At 38.5% G+C, this 24,191-nt stretch overlaps 1 protein-coding gene across 4 annotated transcripts; it reads right to left on the reverse strand.

Annotated features, from left to right (window-relative positions):
* Nucleotides 1-282: 282 nt before the first annotated feature.
* On the reverse strand, nt 283-24,154 carry TBC1D31 (TBC1 domain family member 31). 4 transcript variants are annotated; one of them, XM_037380931.1, is made up of 22 exons: nt 24,006-24,150; nt 22,070-22,216; nt 21,394-21,509; nt 19,329-19,507; nt 16,243-16,394; nt 15,676-15,835; nt 15,248-15,448; nt 13,904-14,077; nt 12,978-13,057; nt 12,729-12,875; nt 12,334-12,467; nt 11,196-11,329; nt 10,422-10,601; nt 9,179-9,411; nt 8,414-8,566; nt 7,130-7,265; nt 6,108-6,200; nt 4,223-4,363; nt 2,999-3,193; nt 2,402-2,549; nt 1,368-1,484; nt 283-657 (listed from the first exon to the last, which is right to left on the reverse strand). In XM_037380931.1, exons 1-22 carry the CDS (start codon nt 24,080-24,082, stop codon nt 515-517), a joined length of 3,240 nt encoding a protein of 1,079 aa, XP_037236828.1. In that variant the 5' UTR covers nt 24,083-24,150; the 3' UTR covers nt 283-514. The 4 variants fall into 4 exon arrangements, with proteins under 4 accessions (XP_037236828.1, XP_037236830.1, XP_037236829.1 ...); XM_037380933.1 differs by lacking the exon at nt 24,006-24,150 and adding an exon at nt 23,812-23,947; XM_037380932.1 differs by lacking the exon at nt 4,223-4,363 and having other exon boundaries at nt 24,006-24,151.
* Nucleotides 24,155-24,191: the final 37 nt, after the last annotated feature.

Below are 24,191 nucleotides of genomic sequence, written 5' to 3' on the forward strand. Positions count from 1 at the left end.
TGAAAAACAGTGTGTTTATTCAGATTCTCTCTCCCCTTCTTACGAGATAAACATGCTACTGTCTCCAACATGGAGGCTCCACAGCCTCTCTGGGCTTTGTTCTTGGTGTCTGGCTCTCAATGGAAGGGATTTTTCCCTCTAATTGAGAAGCTCCCTGCTGCAACTTGTAGAATCCACTTACATACCACTGACAAAACCAACATTTCAACGGTGGTTTGTTTCTTCAAGTCACGGCATCCACCAGAACAAATAAAAGTACAAAACCACTGCAAGTCGAATAACTTGATAGTAAAAAGTGAGTTTATTTAAAAGTAAAAATAGCATTATTGTCAGTAAGAAAATAATGAGAAGGTTACAAATAACACACATTTTTCTAGCTAGCATTTGATTTTATATAAAAATATTCCAAAGGCTTTTACAATAAACAATCTATGATCAGTCCTTAATCACACTATACATATTTAGCATTTCACTGATAATTTGAAAGTACAGCTGAGGTCCAGAGCAAACCATCTCAAGGTATCCACTTTGTAGCTGGGAAACGAGTTGGAGGATGTCTACTTCGGGACTGTGAGATAAGCTTTTGTCTGAGCCGTCTGACTTCTGCCATCAGTTCCCGCTCTTGGCACGCCAGTCCTCGTCTTCTGTCTAAGGACACTTAAGTGCCAGAAACTTGGACTTAATATTGCAACTAATGGTTTTCCATAAACACTACGAATGCTTATTGGAAAACAGTTACCTGTGGCATAGAAATGCTGTGCTTTACCAGTACTGCTGTATGCAAGAGAGCCCTAAGACCTGTAAAAACAAGTTCTTTGAAAGCTGTGCCTGTGTTTTGTTACAAAAAGGTCAGATGCTGATGGGTCACTACGGCAGGTCCATAGATACGTGTTTCCCATCGCGTGCAGAGTTTTGCACGTAAGATGCATATTACTTTAAATTGTGCTTCCACTGGCCATAGTAGCTAGTACGGCCCAGAGGAAATGATTACAGACTAATTCCCGACTATAACTCTCAGTAAGATTTTGATGAAAGACAGTTCTACATCTTCTCAACATCCCCAAATCATACTTAACTAAAAAGAGAGAAAAAGCATGGGTAAAATGATCGGGTCAGAATGGGATTCAACTAGGCTGAGGTTTAACAGGACCACTCTCACAATGTGACACACTTCAGGAACTTCCTACTTGTGCTGCCCCTGGTAGCAAAGACTTTTTTTCAGGTGTGAAATAGAATCCAACAATAAACTGATTTACTATCCACTGAACACCTACATAACTAATAATGACTCAATTGCACAATAAGGCTCCAGTAATGCTTCTGAAATGAAATGTGAAAGAAAGGAGGGTCCTATCTTAGAAACTTACTGTGCGATGATGACTCTGATGCAGAAAAATCATTCAGACAGATGTTTCCAGTCCTTGGCACCTGCTGGAGTTCCACCCCTCTCTCTGTACGTCTGGCCTTTAAATCACAGTGTCTCTCTGTGGGAAATGGAGGGAAGGATTTTTTGTAAATTAAAAGTGTTTAAATTTCTACGGAATTTTTCTAGTTTGAGGTGAAACAGGTTTTCTCCAAGAAGCAAAACTGGAACAATCACTCGCTCCATCTAATGGCAAGTATAATTTGCTCAGAATTAGAAGTCAATGTTTCTACTCTATGGGTCAAAGCTATGCTTCACTGCATTCATTTTAAGAAATCACAGTTCCACATGTGCTGTTTCTTCCTATGTAATTAATCTTCTGACAAATGGGCCACTAAGATCATGTGGAATATGGCTACTTCTACTTGCAGTTTTAGGAGGAGACACCCATTTTAGTAATATGCCGTTGAAAATTACTCCATACTAAAACCATTAGGTAAATAGGGAAAAGTCTGAAAACAGTTTGCCCAAAGCAATACCGATCATCTAATCTTAATACTGATCACTAGTCTTGAGTGAGCCTTGCAGAGATGGGGGAATAGGAGAAATACCCACAAAACCACAAATGCAGTATTTGAGAAGGATGTACAGGCCTACTCTGGAAGTGCATACATGTTTTTTTCCTGTGAAAAAACTTGGCAAAGTCACTTGTTGGTACAATACTGCACCTCATCACAGGACATTATTTGACAGAGGACTTCTAAGAGATGTGGTTTTACGATTGGCTTAAGCCGAGCTATACCTGTGCTCCTATCAAAAATGCCATTTATACTGCTGCATCTGACAGATATCAAAGTGAGATTCCTTTCCAAGTCTGGCCTGATACATTGGCTTCACGAAAGAATACTGCCAAAAAGTACTTATATAAAGGAGTTAAGCTTAAGTTTATCCCCAATATTGGACACTTAGTTTACATTCATTAACCGAATGCTTCATGCTAACATCCACACCAAAGAACTGCACTACCTATATGCTCACCAAAATAGTCATCTTCCCTTTGCAGCTTTTCAGCCAATTCTGCGTCATTCATTCTGTCTTCTAAAAACTGCTTCCTGTGTTCATTTGCAGCAGCAGCAGCTTTCTGCTCTTCCTCCAGTTGAGCTTTTTTCTGTATAACTTCTTCCCACTATGCAACAGATATCAAATGTGTCTTTAACATATATGTTGCAAGGAAAAAGCAACAAGTAAAATCATCTGGATTATTACAGATTATGCTTCACTCTTAAATCAAAATATATGCTAAGATGAGTGAATGTTACTTTTTTTTGAAAAATTTCTCATTTAAACACACGGAGAAAGGGAAAAGTCTTAGGTCAGAGAAAAAAATTGAGAGGAAGTTACAGAATTAGGAATATGCTTCCCTAAGCCTAAAATATCCTCACCAATTTGCTCTAGTGCTTCCACAAACTTCCAGTCCTAACAAAATTTTTTTTTGTTATTTTTAATTTTGTTAAAAGGAGATTCCTAACAAAATATTTCTTCAATATCTTTCAGTTTTATGTTATGGACATGTTACGGGCAAAACCCAGTTATGTTTGTACCAGTCCCACTTAGAAAAAGAAATACTAAAAATACCTTTTGTTCTTCTGCTTCCCTCATGGCCTTCAGCAGTTCAGCTTCTTTCACCCTGTTGTCATGCAGGAGCTTGGCTATCTCTTCATAACGCTTCTCACGGTCCTGATCCTCACGCCTTAGTTTATGCAATGCTTGCAACCTCCAGTCGGTGTCAATGCGTTTCTGCTCTGCTTTGGCTGCATTTTCTTCAGCCACCTAATAAAACATCTTTCTTACTAGCAATTCATTTAGTCTATTCTAAGTACACAGGCTTACATACAGGTAAGGTAAACTGTTCTCCACTATCACCGTTGGATGTCCCTGCTGGGAGACTGTACCTGCAGTGCCACTCCTCCACTCATTACAGCGGGCTGTCTCACCTATCAAGGCTGCCTTCTGCTTCTTCACCCTTCTTTGTCTTTCCCTTACTGAGGGTCATTTTTTTGTTTTGTTTTGTGATTTGTTTTTTTCCTTTTTTTTATATCTTTTGGAACGAGGCCTCAACTCTCTCCATGACTTTGGGGATTTTGCTTTCCTAGTATGGATTTAATACCGTTTACAGGTGCAATTAACATAAGAATGATACCTGCATGCCAAAACTTCCACCCACATCCATCTGCTTCCAAAAATCAAAGGCTGTTTACAAAAATTGAGACCCATATGTCTATTTCTAGACAAAATATAAATGCAGATGCCAAGCATATGGGCAGTGGGTTAGCTGCAACTATTTTTCCAACTGTGCAGTTACAAGTTCTGAGCTTGAAAATCTGAACAATTCCTAATGTCAAGCTACACACATTCATTACTGTGATCTAGAAGACATCTTCTACAGCTGAATTTCCTGCCAAGTACTACCAACTGAAAGTTCTTTTGAGGCATACTTCTGTTTTATTATGGTTACAAATAAAACATGTTCCTTAACAGGAGGATGATTTATTTTGAAAAGCACTTTTGAGTCTTACATGCTTTCTGAGTTCTAAGAAGTAAAGAAAAGTTAATATTCATGGCAGGCCCAGAGAAGTTCAGCATTACATAGCTGTTTGGACACTTCAGTCAGATTTTTAAAAACCTCAAAACTTTAAAAATACCATCATAATCTATTAATACAGGTATCTAGAAATTAGATTTATTTAGAAAATATTGTCATATTAACCTGAACTAGCTAATTGCAATTAAAATACTATTAACAAGTACTAGTTTGAATACTAACTCCCCAAAATACATGCTATGATCCAATCAGCTTACTATCTGAGCTTTCTGTTTTTCTTCTTTATCTATTTCCATCAACCTCTGAAGAAGATGATCTTCCAGATCCACCTTTCTTCGATGGGCATCCACCTCTTCTTTCATTTCCTTTGTAACTGCCTCTTGATCTTTGATTAGATGCTGCCAAACACACAAAGATAATTTACTGTTGCTAAGCTACTAACCCACATTTGTAATTCTGTCTCTATCATTTATTAAAATTTCATTAGACTAGTATTTGAATATATCCACACATCTCATCCCACTACATACTGCAACTGCCCAGGAAACTGATAGTCCCTGCTGTTTTATCCATTTGGAAATAGTGTCATCAGAATAATCACAGTGGTCTCACAGGCTGATCCTGATGTAATTCCACTCCCTGAATTACAGTGGAGCATAAAAGAGAATTCCAACTTAAATGAATTCGATTCATCATGAAAATATTCCGTACTTTCATGGCACATTTTAGCCAAAACCTCAAAATGTTTTACAAATATAAATCCTGTTTCACGGTACAGGAACTTATAACAAACACATCTGCAGCTTGAATGCAGAGATGATTTGCCAAAGTAGCACGAATCAGCAGTAGATCTAGGAATAGAATTTTACCTCTCACCACATTTTCTTCATATTCATCAGGGCACATCTACACAGTTTTTTGGAGAAGGCACAACCCCTTCCCAGGCCTGTGGGAATCTATTGAGCTGTGCCAGCAGGGTACTAAAGCAAAGTTAACACATATGGCCTTCTTAGCTTGAATATAGCCCCTCACTGACGGCAGCGAAACAGTCAGTTCAGGGCACGGCAGGGAAAGCCTGCTTATACAGACTTTTGTGGGTAGACACATATCCCCAGTTAGTTAAATAATTGCTACCTTTCTATAGCCTAAAGAGGATGATCACTGTAGAATTAGCTCCCTTAAACAGCTGACTTTACATGTACTGGAACACAAATGAACTTAGCCTGGTTTGTGTTATGTAGCTACAATACAGCTGGCTGTGTATTTAATAAATAGATGCTAAAAGAAATTTAGCCCAGTTATGCTCAGCATAACTGAGCATAATATATAAATTATATAAAGTCTATGGCCAAAAGTTTTAAAAAGCCAAATATAAGCAAACACATGCTTCAAAATAGGGGTTAACTATCTGGATGTCCACTTCTGCTTGCACGCCATTGGATCTGCACATATGCAAGATCGGCACATGTAGCTGTGATTTCTAAACACTTACGGAAGTTACTAAACCCTTCCATTAGTAGCCTTGCTTTTCAGTCACTCATAATAATTAACTCATATTTAACTTTAAACAGTATTATTAATTAAACCTCTTTATTAGTGATCTTTCTGAATTATAAGTCACTCATTTGAGAAAGGAACTGCACACTCCCCACAAACCACCCACTCCTTTTTGCTTAATGATGTTGTTGTAATTAAGACATTTTTTCATCAAATACATCAATTTGCTATACCGTACTCTCAAGAAAACGTAGATATATCTAGATATCACAGATGAGAAGGTAAGAGTTTCTAGGATGAGGAACATATTGTTACAGACTTCTTTTTTACACATTTCTTGCTTCTCTCAACCAGCTGAGCACACAGCTAAACCCTGCAGCAACTAAATGATACCTCTGCACAGAAGAATATAATGGGGAGAATATGGGTATTTTCTCCCAGGAAAACATCTAACAGTGCATTCTACTAATACTTTAATCAACAGAGGCTTTATTCTAACAAAAAAAAACATCAGAGAGGAAAAGGAAAAAAAAAAAAGGCCCCCTTTTTCCTAACAAAGTCTGCTTGAATGACCACAACTGAATCCAAGAACTGCAAAGGAAGAACCATTAAATATAAACATCTGTATAGCTCCCTAATAATTACCTGTTCAAAAAGCTGTCTTTGTGATTCAAGTTCCATCCATCGTACTTCTATATCTTGAATAGTAGCAGCTGCTTCCTGGTCCCTCATGGATGCCTTGAGAAGAAAAGAAACACATGAAAACACAGTGAAGGAGAAATTCTTCTTCCTTTAAAAAACAGTATCAAGAATGTCCAAAATCCCAAGCCACACCCTACTTCTAAGTTCTTGTTAACTTTCTGTCACACCATGAATAATGGAAAATACTACACATCAAAAGCACAGGCCAAGGTGAAGAAGAGGCACAAGAATAGTTTTGCATCCAGCCAAGCATGTTAGGGAAATGTCAGGCTTGCTCTAGCGCTAATAACCTGCTACATGTAGCTCTGAATCCAACAAGGAGTCTCTGAAGTCAGAACGCTGCGGAGGACAGTACACAGATAGGGAAGGGGTCACTTTGCACCCGGCAGAACCTGCGCTGAGCTGGAGCTTCAAACCTTACAGCGCCCTGACTGCGGAAACAAACAGGCAGCTGCGCTGCACTCTGCAAAGTGTAGTACTGAGACACAAGGAGTAGCCCTACAAGGACTCAATTCATGCCCACAAGGTTCAAAAGTTTCCATTCTCATCTTCTGTACGCCACGGTGCCTGAGCTAGTAGCACGGGAACAGAGCCAGGCCTGGCCAGAGGCCGCTGTGGAGCCTCTCTATCAATGGCAGAGTTGATTTGCAATCTGGACATGCAGCCCACAGACAGCTCAGAATTCACTAGTCCTTTAAGGAGCTCATTACATTTTTCAACACTGCCAATATACAGATATATCTGGCTTTTCTCAGGAATTTTGCCGGTTAAAGCATGCCAGTGGAACATAGTAAGTGCCAAATAAAACTGTTAAATTATGCATTTATCACTTAAAGCAGTCAATCCCATACAACCTCTAGGCTCACAAAACACAGTAATCAACTGAAATTTTAGTCATGCATTTTCCCCTTGTCTATTTTCACTAATAAACCTTCAAGAAAAGAATATCTTGAGCAATACTCAGCCTTTCTCGCAATTTCGTCATCAAGACGTTGCAGTTCCATTTGATGCTGATCTTGCTGGTATTTCAGAAAACGCCTTCTCGAAGCATCTAGAAACTGCAGTTCCTTTACTTTCAGCTCTTTTTTCACAGCAGCCAGTCTTCAAAGCCAAAATAAATAGAAACAAGGGAACTTGTATATATGAAAGCTCAGTACCAAACAGCACAAGCTTGCACTGCAGTTATCCATTAGTGACTATGAGCTAACGTCTAATTTATCTTGTAAGTTGTCCAGTTTTCATTTACGAGACAAAATTAAATTCACAGCCACAGAGACATCCTCTAACAGCAATGTCCCCAATTAAGCTTTGAAGTCCTGTGTCCTGTTTCTATTCTATTTTAACAAGCACTAGTTTACTATTGCAATGATCCAGAACTGGAAACTATGCCTTAGAATAACTGCCAGTGTCCTGGTACATCTTTCTGCACAAAATTAGTCCTAAATTTATTTGCAAAATATCAAACTATTTCAAGGAACAAAACCACAAACTCAAGAATTAGTTTGCAAAGAAAGGCTCGCTGCCCTCTTTTTAAAAACCAACCAACCAAAAAACCTTACTCTCCAGGTTGCAGAGGTTTAAGAGAAGCGCTTGCAGATGTGGTGCTTAGGGACATGGTTCAGTGGTGGACTTGGCAGCATTAGGTTAATGGTTGGACAAGATAATCTTAAGAATCTCTTCCAGCCTAAACGATGATTCTACAGTTACTTGTAGTTGATCGAAAAAAACTATTGGAGATGTTGAAATTCTCTTAAACCTTCACAACTGCAAAATGTACAAACTGACATTTCAGCTTCAGTATCAACACAACCATTTGCTCAGCAACCAATATATAAAGCAGTCTTTTCCCTAAATCCTCTAGAAAGAAAAGAATGTGTGCAGTCACTGATACTATAAGTGACTCGTGTATTTGCAGTGTGAGTCTGCTCACGGTGTAGGTCTGAAGTCTCAGTGTGCAAACACATGGCAATCGACTGCTTAAAAGCATTCACAACTTGAAGAGACCAACCAAAAGGCTGGGGGCTGAGACAAAAAATATGAAGTGACTTGGCCTCTAATCTGCTGTATTCCCTCAGGCAAGGCAGTAACACAACCCAGATCACTTCGTTCCCACACCAAAATTGGACCCAGCAGACCACACTGTTTTCCCACGCTACAATTTCTACAAATTAGTGGTTATTTTGCCTTTACTCATGGTTAAAAATGTAATAGCAGGATACAGTAGCCAGGCCTAATGCTTCTTATAATACCTTTGCCTCTGTTCTGCCAGCTTCTCTTCTTCTTCCAGTAGCATTTTTCGCCTCTGTTCTTCAGCTTCTCGAAGTAATGCCTGCTTTTGATACCAGGCTTCATCTTCTGCTTTCTGTTCCTGTGTTTTAGCTTCTAATTCATGCGCTAATTGTCTGAATGGAAGGAGATCACATGTTAATAATTCAAGCCAAGCATCAAGAAATTACTTGATTACTTAGAAATTTACGTCTGTACTAGCAAAGAACTGCTGAAATAAGATGTCATGAAAGAGTCTGGCATTCCCTTGATACTGATAAAGTATGTGAGGAAGAGTTACAGTACTGACCGTTACAGACAACAGGGCATTTCAGATGAGCGCAGACATTTTCTTCCTCACATTCTTAACAAAAACTAGTTTCTAAAGGTGCCTGGGCATCATGGTACCCACTGATTTTAATAGCAAGCTAAGAACTCTTGGCCCTTCGGGAAGTTAGACACTACAAGGTCAACAGAGGTTTAGGCTCTCACTTACAGGCTTCCAAGTTCTGCCCAATATTTTCTTGTATTAACAAACATTTTTTGTTTAAGATAAGACGGCCTTAAAATATGTAACTTAAAAATGTGTCAAACCAAACAACTCTTAACCTTTGGCAGCTATTTAAAGTCATCTTCCTGAATTTTCTTAATTGTCCCTCTTCTCAAGCATACACATTACAACAGAAAAAGGCAATCGCACCCCCCTGTCCCTCCCAGTCTGGTATCGTCTTCAACTTTCCCATTAATACCTCTCTCGTAAGTATTCAATTTCATCCTGTCGGATCCTCTCCCGTTCCTGAGTTTGATAATCCAAAATGAACTTGGGATATTTATTAAATACAGGGTACTGTCCTTTTGTAAGTGGTATGAAGTCATCAAGCATACGCTGTGGATGGATATCTAATGGCGTAGCCTCCATAAGATGATAAGCTTCCTTAATCACAGCATTAATGTCCAGATTGTTACGATGATGAAAGAAATACTGTAAGAGACATGCTCCCATTTACATTCTACAAAAGATTAAGCATTTTATTTTTATCTAACTGTTTGGGAATAATTAGGTAAATTAGCAAGATCTAGATTCCAAAAATTGATTTTAAAAGGGATTATTAAGTTATCCCTACCAATTCGTAAAATATCACCTCCTCAAATGACTTGACCCAAACCTCTTCAAGCTGTACAAATATGCTCTGGCTCTTTTCCTTCTCTTCAAACGACAGTTGCGTAAGGGAACTGGAAAGCTAGGTGTGAATTTAGAGTGTACAACTGCCTGCACAGGGCAGCACTGGTAGGAGGTTCCTACCAGTGGATAAATCTCCCTTGAATTTTGGTGTTCAAACATGAAGCCTGGAAGTTCCTCTTCTTGCAGGACTATTCCTTCCTGTCAAAGATTTTATTCGCCAAGAGTATCTCTAAATTGGTTATTATTAAATGTAGCAATAATGTCTGTTTGATGCCTGTCAAACTAACTGCTTACAAGCACATTTTCAAGATAGAACCCTTTGTTTGCCTACAGAGACGTTTTCGTATGAAAAAGCCTCCTTCTCCCATGTTAAGGCTAAACATAAGGAAACATTTTCATTTAGCTTCAGAGAACATCAAATACTACTGCCTAATTTTGAAAATCTGAAAGCAAAATGATGAAACAAGATGACAGAATGACTGTGCCTTGTCTCCACAAGTAGAAGTCCAAAAAAGAGGCAGAATTATTTTGTGGTTGATGAACTACTCACATGTACAAAATGGCTTTTAGTGGCATTAGAAAGCTTATGAAAGCTTTTAAAGATCTCGTTGCATGAAACTACCGGAAATTGCTCAATGTTTTACTCATTTATTGTATATTTGCCAGGTACTTGATGACATTGTTCAGAAACATGTAATAATATGTTAACATGGAAATGAAACATCTCCTAAGCTCTGTAACAACAGATACAATGTTTTATATGTCTCTGTAGGTGCACTTGCATATGACTGAAATACGAAGATGCTTACCTCAAAATCTGCCATTTGGTTACAGTGAAGCAAGGGAGCTCTGGAACATACAATATAGGCAACAACAACCATTAAAAAGTATGAAGGATGGTTGGAGAAGATATTGTCAAAGACTTTCAGCCATTCTTCTCTTGTTAGAACCTCAGAAAACAGTGTTTCTAGAAGAGGCCAAGCATAAACCTACATTATTTGGGAAAATTGACAAAATAATCCATTAGTGCAATTTTAGTATTCCTTTTAAAGAAGTAATAAGAAATTATCTTGCCTTATACCAATAATCAATTACTTATGAAAGAAACAGGAACTAAACCAGAATATTTGAAGATAAGTTTCATCACACACTATAAACATTCAAAATTAATATGGGGTAACTACAAATAAATTTATTATTTCCCTGGATATCTAAATCTTCTGTTTAGATTTGTGAAACTGAAATAATCCCTAATGATAAATAAGGATTACAAAATTAATTCATCATGCTTATGTCCACTTGAAAAAAAACACCCAAACATTTATAATTCAATTAGCAGATTTTTAAGCAATGTGGACTTGAAAGCAAAAGACTTCCAAGAACTACAGTTGCATGTATATGAGATTTATGATCATGGAAAAAGAAAAGTGGCAGGAAAGCAATGACACATTCCTTACACTCCCACAGCACTCATTGTTATTTAAAGAAAACTCCTTCAAAAAAGAACTATGTAAAAATGAAAGACTAGTGCACTATCATTCACTGCAGTATATCATATACACAAAAGCTGGCTGGAATATTACCTGTGAAGTCACATTATGTTTTATTAAATGCTGAAGCAGTTGTTTGTCATGATGTGCCAGAACGTTTTCCATCATACTAAGGACATTAACTGGAGGATTGGGGAAATACTCAAACCAGTGCTGACAAAAATTAACTGAAAGAGAATAAAAAGCCAAACACAATCCACTGTAATCCAGAGTAATAAAACTCTTGACAGCCTTAGGGTCTGGTTATAAAGACTATGATTTTAAGAGGCAGTTTTAGGCAGCAAAACCTATTTAAGATACTCCCATCTCTCCTCTTCCCTAGCATTTATTCCTAAACCATTCCCACAGTACACTGCTCCTCCAGCTGCACTGGCATGACTGTTAGTGTCAGTACGCTGTGAAAAAGACTGGGGAACTAACCTGGCTCAAAAATAAAATGAAATAAAGTCTGTGTGCTGGGGAACTAAATGGCTGGAGGCAGATGGGAATACTTAAACCTGTATTTCTATCCCATGAAACTACAGCCTGGGTCAAGTATTTTTTAACATACTAAGAATAATTTCTGTAAACTTGGATACTTATTCACTAACAGCATGTGTTTGCAAAGTGGGTATGTATGCTTGGCAGCACATATCTTCTGTAGGCTTAGCAGCAGCTGCAACAACTAATTTAAGTGTAAAGCACTTTAATTTAGAATGTTGCTCCAGAAGACAGCCATAGCCAGCTTTCAGCCAAATGTCTAATTTTGAGTTACCACATGCTTAGGACAACTAAACACAGTAAAACCTTAAAAGAGATCATTCCTTTTTGACTGGGAGTGGGTGAGGGGGTGGGGTGAGGTGGGTAGGTGTGACTACTTTTCCCACGTCTCAGAGGTTTTAGTTATAATTATGCTACAGACATTTGGTTTTGCTGATTAGACTTCACGAATACTGTTAATCTGCTATCTTTTTGCTAGAAAAACTGCAAAAGCAAGTCTAATATCTTGTTTTATTTACAAGCAGGTTTTTGTTTTAAGCATGCAGTTGCTCCATATTTCTGGCAGCATCTTTGGAAGAGAAGCTGGTGACCTCTTAGGAAATACCTCATTCATTTCATCAGGAAAAGCTCTTTCGCATGGGAAAGCTTAAACATGTTGCAGCATATTTGAGTTTTTAAAATCCTTGCTTACCTACTACTGTAGCAACAACTTCAAAGCAGATCAGCTGGTTGTTCTGGAATAATTTTACGAATGGGAATGCTAGCAAAGGGATATAAGGTGTCTCAGCAAAGATAGCAGACCAATGAGCTAGAGCTGATAAGGTTCTGTGAGCAAACAAAGGTGCAGAAAACGTCGATTCAAAACCAAACAGAAATATAATGTGCATCTTAGAACAACACAGAAGATCGTAAACGTCACAATAGATGTGGAATTACATGAGTTATAAAAACAAAACTGCATGACAGCAGTATTATTTCATTTTAGAATTTTTCTTACAGCTGACTCCGGCTATTGAATACATTCCAGATCACTATATGAAAATAAAAACCTATAGTATTTAAATAAAATATAAAAATATATTTTACCTCTGCAAAACTCTCAGCAGTTTCCTACTTTTGATGGGATACTCATTCTGAATATTCACAAATGCACTGTGGGTGCCCTTATCTATTAGGCTACTGAATGCTAAGTGGTTTTCAGGAAGTTGTAATAAGGAACGCCAAACAAACATCCTGCAATTAAAATGCAGACTTAGTCAAGCAACTTCTCTTTCACAGGCCAGCAAACAGAAGCAATTTTATTTTGTGCAAGCATGAACACGCACACAAAAATACCTGTACTTTGCTGGATATTCTCCAAATCCTTTCAGTAAGGACTGCAGACGTTTCTTGTTTAATCTGCCTGGCAATTCATTCTACAAAATAGGGGATCAACAATAAATGCAAGGATTTCTCTTTCATAATCTCTTTCTTTGCACTCTAATCGATTATAATAGCTAAATATTGAAGTTCCTAACGTAATATTAAAAAAAATAAAATAACATGTACTGCTATCTGTTATATAATCCCAGGTATTTCAACAAGAAAAAAGATAATTCTATGATCATCTTCTACTGAACTCAAAGAAGAGCCACCATTGATTCCAGTTAGAAGCTGACCGGAACCTAACTGACTAAACTATATGTTATTAAATGATGGATATAGCCAAACCACACAGAATATTGACATAGTAGATCAGATGAATGTTAACAGGAGGATATATGTATAGATATAGATATGTATCTGTATATATATGAGAATATAAATACCAGAATATAAATATGTATGAGATGCAAGACAAAGACAGTGAGAGAAGATGGCACAGTGTTGGCAGAAGGGAAATAAATGTAACAGTAATGAATTTCTGAATAATTAACAAATAATGAAATGGCTTCTAGGCAGACATTTTAGAAGTGCCAGTTTGTCAGCAGGGAAGCAGATCATATCTAAAAAATATCCAAATGTGTCACAAGTTGTTTGAACAACTTCAGAGGTACCCCAAGCTGACTGGAGGCAGCTCTGGCTGTGTCATGCAATACACGAGTATGGGGTAAACAGAGAGAGGAAATGGTACTAAAACTCCCTTAATCCCCTTCTCTGCTCAAACGTCCAAGTAAATAAGTGCCAGAACTTACTCTTTAAAGTAAGTGGCTAAATATTTTTTTGCAATGAAATTTAAATGCTGCAGACTGGAGAACAAAATATTTGCAACTTTTTCCCACCTCTTTATTTTGCAGTGATGTGTTCACTTGCAGTTTTAGCAGTCTGGTCTGAATTTTGCTTCTTTTGGATTTCCAAGGCCACTCTGACATTCCTGAAGCCACTCTTGTCAATTTATTTGGCTCTGATGTGCACTTGGACCAATCTTCTACTACTTTGAACACAGGTGGTGGAGGCTAATATTAAGCGAAAATACCTCAGTTAAAATCTTGTAAGACAGATTAAATAACACTATAATTTGATGTTTAGTCTATTTTATATACCATATTTTTGACCTTGATGGCCATAGCAAGAAGAAGAAAGACATTTATACTGTAAATATATATGGACTGTATACTCCTGAATAAGTACACCAGTGAATAAAACTGCTGTAATAAAATAGCAAAACTGTGAGAAGGTTTTTGTAGCTTCCAAACCAACTCAAACATCATGTTATTTCCTTGCTTAGAAAACATATAATTGAGGTAGTATAAACGTGTATCACGTACCGTTCAGGTTATTTACTTTAGTGTGTTTCTCAATGTCACTAAAATAGTTGCATTTCTATAGGACCAGTTAAAAAGAATACAACAGACCTTTACAAACTTTATAATTAGTCTTCAGTGTCAGGGAGGTATTAATTCAGTGTTGGAGATTGGGAAAGCATGTAACAAAGTGGCTATCCCAGTTCATGTCAAACCAGCAGCAAAAGTGCAAATGGAATGCATGTGTGACATCTTTACACATCCTTCCTCAGCTCCAACTCCGTCATTATCCGAAGCTGGTTACTGTTTACTTCAAAGACATGGTGATTAAAGATATATGGAATTCTGGATTTAGAAACCTGACTCCCATTAATAAATTACTTTATTAAGTAAGAACTGGTATTTAGAATGTTTGTTATTTAGGAAGGATTAGGAGCATGATTGTGCCATAATGATGCATGCTGGTATCCAGTAACACAGTAAGAAGAACAAAATCACAGTAACAAAAACACCATTCATGCTGGCAGTTTAAGAGTGCATCAGTTGCCAAACATTTCCTATAGGAAACAGAACAAGCCACACAATTAATGCTGTTTCCATCTGCCCTAAAATATCATTTTAAAGAGAAATTAGTCCATACAAATTGCTATAGAAAGAAATACCATCTCGCCCGCCTCCCAACACCAGAAACACAGGGATATATATACCTTAAAAACATCGCATTACCTGACAGGCTGGAGTAACTATGAAGGGAACTCTACAAACCACTTTTTCTTTATTTGTAGTGTGAAATATGGTACTCCAACATACGTCTACCTAACTTTTGTATCAGTGGTCATTTGCAGACAAGTATCAACTTTAACGGGATTTACTGCACTCTACCTTATTTCCTTCTGGAGTCAAAGACTGGACACTGTACAAATTAAGGCTACCATCTTCCATTACTGATGCAATATACCGTCCATTTGGGCTAATCGCTGCTGTACTAATTCCCTCTTCGTGGCTCCCAATGTCAAAAAGAAGTTTGCATGTTTCTATATTGATAAATCTCATAATATTATCTTGACTTAACACTCCAAGGACCTATAAGTTAAAAGAATTCATAAATTAATACTGTCAATGCAAAACAAAGAGGAATACCTAATTCAGCAATAACATTCCATTAAGCTAAAGGAGCAATTGAGCAAACATTTAGCACAGTAACTTTCCTTTTGTATGGTATGGGCCCATATCCCCCAAAGGCCCTCAAAGTGTATGTGTTGAATTAACTAACCAAATACTCCAGTTTTAAGCTTTGTAAAAAAACTGACCTGATTGGAGCCCCCATCAAAACTGTCAGGGAGGAATTCCAGATGACGGACAGCTTGTACTTTTGCAGGCATCTGGATTATTCTTATCAACTGCTTTGATTCTAAACACCATAAATGAAGATGATTTGATTTTCCACCAGCTACAAAAATCCGGCCATCTCTGGATCACAGATGAGGTAAAGTTTCCATCAGAATACTGCAATTTTTAGAGAGATTGTACATTTCCTTCTATGCCCTCAAATCACTTTTGAAACTGCCACAATCATGTCATACTCTCCTGAAAGAACAAAAGAGCTCCTAAATAATAAAAGCTGCTTTTGTAAAGGGTAGTTTAAATTTTATTTTAGTGGTCATTAAAAATCAACTTACTTTATTTCAACTGCTATGGGACTGTAATAAAAACTGCTATTGATTCTTGCTCAAAGTATCAGTCACAGCAGAGTTCAAACGCTTAGCATAGTATAAAGCTCAATATGTCCATAAAACATTACAAATAATGAAAGAAAACCTGTTTTAAAACTACAGGTTTTGCAGTCTGCCTTTAGAATGTTTAAAATAGCAATTTACCTGGTAACGGCAAAGACCTTATAAAGTAACACAGAACCTTCTACAGGAGTTGGCAACTGGTATTTACAGTGAAAAGTATCAAATTCCCATGCAAAAACAGAATTGTCTTTGAAACAGCTGAGGATGGTGTTACTCAATGGAAGAAAAAAAACCTGGAAGAATATGGAAAAGAAAAAAAATGGAATATGCTGTCAAGGAAGTACCCTTTAAACTGGACCAAAGTGCATTACAAAATAAAATACAGCAAGAAACCATGACAGTATGGCTATGACTACAACTGTGTAACGCAGCTGCAGTGCAAGGCTTAGATCTCCCAGGCAGTGGGCCCCCTTCCCCTGTTACAGCCTAGGCAGGCCTGCTCTCCCTTGCACTGGTTCAGAACTTGTTGTACCCTTTGCTAAGCCAGTTTAACTCACAAAAGCGGCACAAACCTTTATCTGTGTTTTTATGACTGTTGAACTGCCTTGTGGAGGTTTCTGCTGAGTGCCAGAGAGGACGTAATAGAAATGGTGGGAACGTGAACCCAGAAGCAGGAGCGGATGGGAGACAATAGCCAGAATTGCTCACTGAGCAACTGCTTGTTGCATCTTCTGCAAACTAGTGTCAGCATTCAAATGGTACCAAGAGCCTGCAAATGCACTCTGTGAAGCATTCATTTTTTAAACCCCTTATTTTATGTACAACTATTAAACGTAAAAAGTACTGTAAAAAGCGTAGCAATGTATTCTCCAATGATAAAATGCAGATTTTACTGTGAGGATGAATGAAGATAAAACCAAAAATCTTGTAAATATATTTTTTCAATTATTCTCAACATGTCTACTGTTTATGTGTAATCTGTTTCAGTAAGAAAAAAAATTGGATTATTTGTATTTTTGGATGTCATCAGATACACTCTTACTTAATGATAAATTATTGGCAGCTTCAGCAAATTCCCTGTACCTATAACTTTTTAAGGTTAAATTGAAAATATCTTCTGGTATCTGAACATGTATGGGATTACTTGAAGTACTCACTGGCTGAGACTAACAGTTAGTGCTACAAAGTTCCAAGTTTTGGTCTGAACGGTCTCTTGAGGCCTTGAAAATCTGTGAATCTGGATACGTGGGACAGGATTAACCTTGCTGAATGTTAGTGACTGAAAGTTGGATGTTCAGGCCAAATTAGTCACTTGACAGTGAGCAAAAGTTACCTATGAGGAAAGAGTAAGCTCACCTACCAGAGTCATTTATCTCCAGACTGAGCTGCCTGTCCTCCTTCAGGGACACTGAGAAAGTCTACCTAGACAATGAATGCCTATCACGCAGATGGATGAAGTCTAAATTTTGATAAACTGCAAACAGTTCCTCTTTTTCTGCTTTGCCCTACAAAAATACCACAAGATAGTCACAAGCAGCTGTCAAAGAAGAAGTGATGCTTTGGAAATGGTCATTATATGTCTTCTCTCAGCAATTCTTTCTCACCCGCTATTGTTACAGTGTGCAGCTCAGTCTCCGTCTTTTCAAATTAGCTTTGCCCCATACCAGCGTAACAGAAGGTGTATGTTGGAGTGCAACTGGGCTTAAGTAAAGAGGCATCAAAAAGTACACCGCAAAGATTGGTGGGACACTACTACAATGGCTCAGACAGCAAGCAAGAATGCAACTTTGGACAGTGTCTAATAATAAATCTGATCTTTAATAAAGCACTTACCTGTATGTCTTAAATTGTGGCATGGGAGCAGAATATCATTATCTCTATTCTAAAGACAGGAAACTGAAATCCAGATAACTTGGATTATTTGCGTAATGTCCTATCAGAAATGGTAGAGCCAAACCAAAAGTGCAGGCTCTTGATTCCCGAACAGTGATTTATTCATTCAACCATAGCCACTATTGTTTGAATTTAAAGGTTGTTTCCATACTGTAACATCCTGATCTTGCCAAATTCCAAGAGCCATTTATCAATAAGAAGCCCCTACACACAGCCTACACAAACAAAGACACTGAGCAGTAGAAAAATCTTGTCCGCTAAAGAAATGCAGCCATCTTTGGAGGGAAGACATAATTATTATTTTAGCAACATGCACTACACAACAGTTTTAATAAAACAAACAAATGAACAAAAATTTATGCATGATTTTCCACAGTAATTGCTAGGTAACTATTCCAAGCTGACAAAATTTCTGCCTGACCTAGAACACAGTGAAAACACTCAAATGAATAGCCTTGTTCTCTGCAAAATCAGCATGGCTTTTTAGTGACCAGCCAGAAGAGAACTTTGGTTTGAAGTGGTGTTTGTAAAACTACTCATTGCAGGGCAGCCAGCATGTGTGTCAGCAATACTCAGGCACTGCATCAGTACTTTCTGCAGTACTTATGCCAAAGTTTGACATCTGGTGGCGCAGGCAGACCTGTCTAAAGCAGTGTAACAGTAAGGAAGACCTATTTAAAGCACTCCCTGACATAAACGTGCCATCCCTCTCATCCCCTGTGTTGTTCCAGACACTTATGTCTGTGCAGCAAATCGAAGCAAAAGAAACCACTAGGCTGAAAAGCAGCAACTTCTTTTTGCTGAGTTACTTTTCAGCTTTGTTTGTTCCCACATTCAGTGCTTAGCGCATGCATAGAAAAAAGAGCAGCTTTGGAATAAGCAGCTGAATGGGGTAGGTGGTGGTGACTGAAGTTAACATTATGGCACTACAATTGTGTTTTTAACAATGCCCTTAAATCCCAGTATCGTTCAGGTTGGAATCAATCTCCAGAGGTCCTTTGAGCCCATCCCCAGGTCAAAGCAGGGTCAATCTAGAAGATGGTTCCAACTTCTAGGTTAAACTGAGTTAGTAAAGGTCATACCCAACCAAGTTTTGAGTATTTCTAAAGATGGAGGTTCCTTAGAAGTTCCCAGCAGATCTCTGCACCTATTGAGTTATGATTCCAGTGGTTGGGGTGACATGACAGGATGACAGTTAAGGAGATATGCCCAAAGAACATGGAAAAGATTCAGTTGTATTTTAAAAAATATTTTCAAGTACTGTGATTTTAGCACACAGTGTTACTCCTAATGAGGTATGCTTGTTCACCCTTTAGCAATTATCCTTTACTTACCTTCTGTATACCCACAGACTGACGAACATTCAGCTTTCTTCTTCTTTGAAAGGTGTCCAAGTCCCATAGTTGTGCTGTATCAGTGGATGTAGTGATGGCATACCTGCCCGAGCCATGGACAGAGATGGAAGACACTGAAGAATCATGTCCCCTCATCCAACTAACTAGCTCCTTGGTTTCTTCAGTTGATAAAAAAAATAAAATGAAATGGATATGAAGGTCATTCAAAGTGAAACAACTATGACTGTACACTTTATTGCCAACACTATGCTGTAAGAGACTTTTAAGCACACCTAGTACATGATCATTTACCATCACAGCCCAACAAACAAGAAACAAAGGTATCAGTCTTCATATAGCTATTATTCCTTAGAGAAACATAACCATCTCCTCATCTCTAAGTAACAGTTTCCATAAGTTATTCTCATTTCTACACAGAAAGCCAACTTGCACAGACTTGTTCAATTTAGCCTGAGGATCAATCTTAAAAAGACGTGAACACTGCGATCAGGTAAATTCAGCATGCCTGGTAGGCAGATTATCTGATGTGAACACCCACAGCAATCTCTAGAAGTTAAGACTGAATGTTCTATTTAGAATTCTCCACTTGTTTTTACTTGTGGACAATATGTATGAATGATCACACAGCTATTTACAGGTGCAAGGAAGAAAGGCTTAATGACAACGGGCTATGACTATAGAAAGGCACAGTCAGAAAGCAACACATCATTAATTCCTTTAGAGTCCAAAACATTTTTATGCTGTGTACTGCATACTAAGGAAATGGTTCCTCTGACTACACTGTCTCCCACTTGTGACTGCATGACCACTAATCTTCCCCCAGCAACCAAACTGTACTTGTGGCAATTACACTATTTACACTGGGTAGCCTGCCTGACAGCCCATGGGGGTGGCTCCACCTGACCTACTGCTGTCATGTCAAAGACGGGAAATGTCTATAAAGCAGCTCATAATGCCTAACAGTCAAACTTTCTGCTGTGCTTACAAACAATTGAGTGCTTACAGCTATTGTCACCTGGGAGGAAGACATGGGATTACAGAGTACGGCTTCTAGGGAAGGGGGTGGTGCCCATCAACTAAGTATTATCTAACACATCCCTAAGGATAGTTCACCTAATACTGACTTATGTGAGTAAGAATTATATTTTAAAACATTCTTTGGTATGACTTGGTATCTGGAAACAGCACCATATATGCATGCAGAACTCTGTGCAATAATTAGGATGATTTCTCTAAGTGCATCCAAAATCTTAAATTTGGTCTTCCTGTGGTTGAAAGGAGGAGAAAAAGCACAGAGGATTTCAGACCTTAACTTTGACTCTTCCTCTATTTGGGAAACAATGTGTTACACTAAAATCTTCACTGACAATGCCAGACTCAAACCCTCCAATTGCAGAGGAGGGATTCCTATGGCTTTTAAAAAAGATTAAAGTCCAGATGATATGAGACACTATACCTGGACTTTTTGATAGGTTAAAATTATTTATGAAGAATGAATTGTCAATGCGTTTCACCATTTAACCTCTAATAAAGACAGACACACACAGCTGACCTGTGAAGTTAATTTTAAATATCACTTTTGAACAAGGATACAGATCTACTTGCATACTCAAAAGTATTGACAGTTTTTTTAGTATACATTGTCACTTCGTTAATATATTTTACTGTTAATATAGTTAATAAACAGTTCAGCTGCAAACTAACACACTATCAACTGATTCTAGTTTGATTTTACATAGAGCAGCTCATTCTAAGCAAACATACACAGAATTGATTTAAAAAAGTAACATACATAATTGTGATCCTGTGCTAAACTTCAATTAAACGGATACCTGTGTGACTCAGTAGGAATTTTGACAAAGCAAAGGGTTCATTTACCCACAGGCCTATTAACCCACATGGGCCCAAACTTTTCTGAAGAGAGGGCACGAAATACATAGTATGAATGCCATGAAAAAAACTTACAAAAAATTTTGAGATCAAAATTAAAGTTATATAGGTTTTTGTAACGACCCACATAGCAAGTCTTTACATTTCTCCTTACCTGTATCAAAGCACTTAATGGAATAATCTGCCAAAGCCACCAGGAATTCTGTCTTTCTGCGAAGATTAAATGCCAAAGCAGTGCAAGGCTGCATTGTTCGCTGAACAAGGTTAAACCTATTTCAAAACACACATTCTCATTGTGTTAGGAAACTTTGGTTAGTGACGTCAAGTGAAGTAATAACTTATTTAGTCTGAATATGTATCACTGAGAGAAAAAAAATCAATTAACTCAAAAGAACGGAGGAAATAAATCACATCTAATTACAATAAATCTAAAAATCAATGCAAATATTTTAAAACTCAGTAGTGTAAAACTGAAAAGACTGATTAATGTACTTCTGCAAATGGAAATACTAGCTCTAGTTTACTGTAATTCATGGCTTGTATTATTAATTGATTGGTGCTATCCAAAGAATAACTCCTTGTGGTAGTATTTCAGTTCTAAAAAATTGCTTTGTTCAGTTTAGAGGTACAAAATTCTGATTTTTTTCAAGCAGCTGAACTAATAAAACAGTATTTAGGGAGCCTACATGAGACACTGGCTTGTAGTTTCAGCTCTGAGCAGACTACTATCTATTTACACATTCATGTGGCATGCTGTCCAGGCAAGCTCCCTACCCCTAGATGTTACTAATGTCAGGACAATTAACATGTCTTGATAGAAATATCCTTACCTGTTTCCACTCAAGTCAAAAACATATATATTCCCTTGGTAGTCTCCAACAAGTAGAGAATCTCCAGAACTGTCAAAAGCCACATTCAGAAAACGTATTGTCTTTGAATGGTATCCTTTGACACTATGAATTATGTTTACTATAACTCTGTGAAGAAAGCAAGCAAAACAACCATGCTTAGAATTGTTTTATTATCACATATTTCTCCAAGACCTAGGATTAAAATATTCCTAGCTTATGGTTTTACAATACTAATCATTCATAGTGTTCTAAGAAAAATCTTCTTCCATGAAACCCCCATATTTCTAATATAAAAACCAAACTAAATAAAGGAAGTCATTCACTATGTTGGAAGGTAGTTAGGAGACATGTAAAGCAGATGGGGAAAATCCACCATTCACGATCCTTTCATGTGGCTCCTGGTTACCTGATTTTCATTTCTAGTATTAATGATTGACACTAACTTGCGTACTGATGTATCATCTGCTAATGTATATGAAAGCCCAGTTCAGCACTCAGCACGGAACCTGGCTCTTCGTTATCACTGCAAAGGAACAAACTGGAAAACTGAGAAGCGATGAATTACTGTAAGAAATCACTTGGATTAGCTGTAGGGGGAAATTAGTTTTAATACCACTTCTTTCCAGAGTCTTCAAAAGCATGAAGAAAGCCATTTTTATCATTATTCATCTGAGATATTATGAAACAAAAGTTGCTGTGTGTCCACATCCTATCCTTGTACCATGCTGTCGGCATAAAACAGAGCCAGATGCAGAAACAAAGCCCATGTGCAGACTAAACTGTAAGAGGAAGGTTTTTCCAGGAAGCAGGAGGTTAAGATTTGGGAGATCTGCTACTTCTATATTTTTTGGCTAACAGTCAGCAAACCAATTATTTTCTATCATTACTTGTATGCAAACTCAGAGTAAAACTAAATATCTAAAACTGTACAGGATACTGGCAGGCTGATTGAAGAATGCAGGGCACTTGCAAAATACTGTGACCATGGCAATTTAAGACACTGATAGCTATCTGAGACACCAGTTTCTAAGAGAGCAGAATAAGCAACCCAGCAGCTGCATGCAACTGTTGGTGCATGTTACAAAGTGTGAGTATAAGAAGAGGGGCCACGCAGCTGTGGGCCAGACTAGAGACAAAATTGCACCTCATTTTGTTAAGCCCATTCTTTTCTGCAATAGAAGGGAAAGGCCATAAAAATGAAATTAGAAAGATGTTAAGCTAGTTTAAACTACAATTAAAATGTAGCGATGTTAAGCACCTTTAATGTCATTAAAAAACCCACAAGTGAAGTATGACTTCTGCTTCTAAAAACACCCTGAAATGAGTACATAACAGTGTAGTTACAGCATCTCCCGGGACTTCCTCAACACCACTCCCTGCCTTTCAAAAATTCCTTTGCCACTAAACTAACCCAGGAGAATAAAGTTGTTGGAGCTGCATCCGGACTCTTCAGGTCAAACACCATACAGGTACCCCAAAACCAGCATTCACCCTGCTGCTCTTCAGCTTGGGCCAGATGTCTTTGTAGTACTTCGCCCCTCAACTGAACTGTCGGAATTCACCCACGGCGTTTTGTTCAGTACAGTTACAACCCAAAAAACTAAACTGGGACGGCTGCCCAGCCCTTGCTCAGCCAGGCTTCGAGCACCTCTGAGCACGGAGGTTTCACAGCCTCCTGGGGGACCAACTCCACCTTCAAAGGGAACGTTTTTCGCCGTTACCTAAGCGGGCATCCCCGAGCCTGCAGAACCTCCGGTGGGCTCCGGCTGGCCCTGGCTCCTCCACCCCCTCACTGCCCGCTCCCTCGGCCTCCACTCCGCGGCGCAGCGTCAGGGACGGCCACGGCTGCCGCCGGCTCGGCACCGAGCTGAAGCCCCGCCACCACCGCCGCCCCCCGCCCCTGGGCGGTCATTACCCCCGCCGCGCCGCCGGACAGGGCTTGCGGTGCCAGATGGGCCCCTGCTGCCGGCCGCCCAGGTCAGACCGCTCCATCCCGGGCCCGGCGCCACCGCTTCCCGCGCTCGCCGCCTCCCCTCAGGGCCCTCCAACGGCTGCCGCGCAGGGGGGCACCGCACGCATGGTACAGCCCGCTCCCGCTTTA

Source organism: Falco rusticolus, chromosome 3 (genome assembly GCF_015220075.1).
Source record: "Falco rusticolus isolate bFalRus1 chromosome 3, bFalRus1.pri, whole genome shotgun sequence".
Taxonomy (NCBI): Eukaryota; Metazoa; Chordata; class Aves; order Falconiformes; family Falconidae; genus Falco; species Falco rusticolus.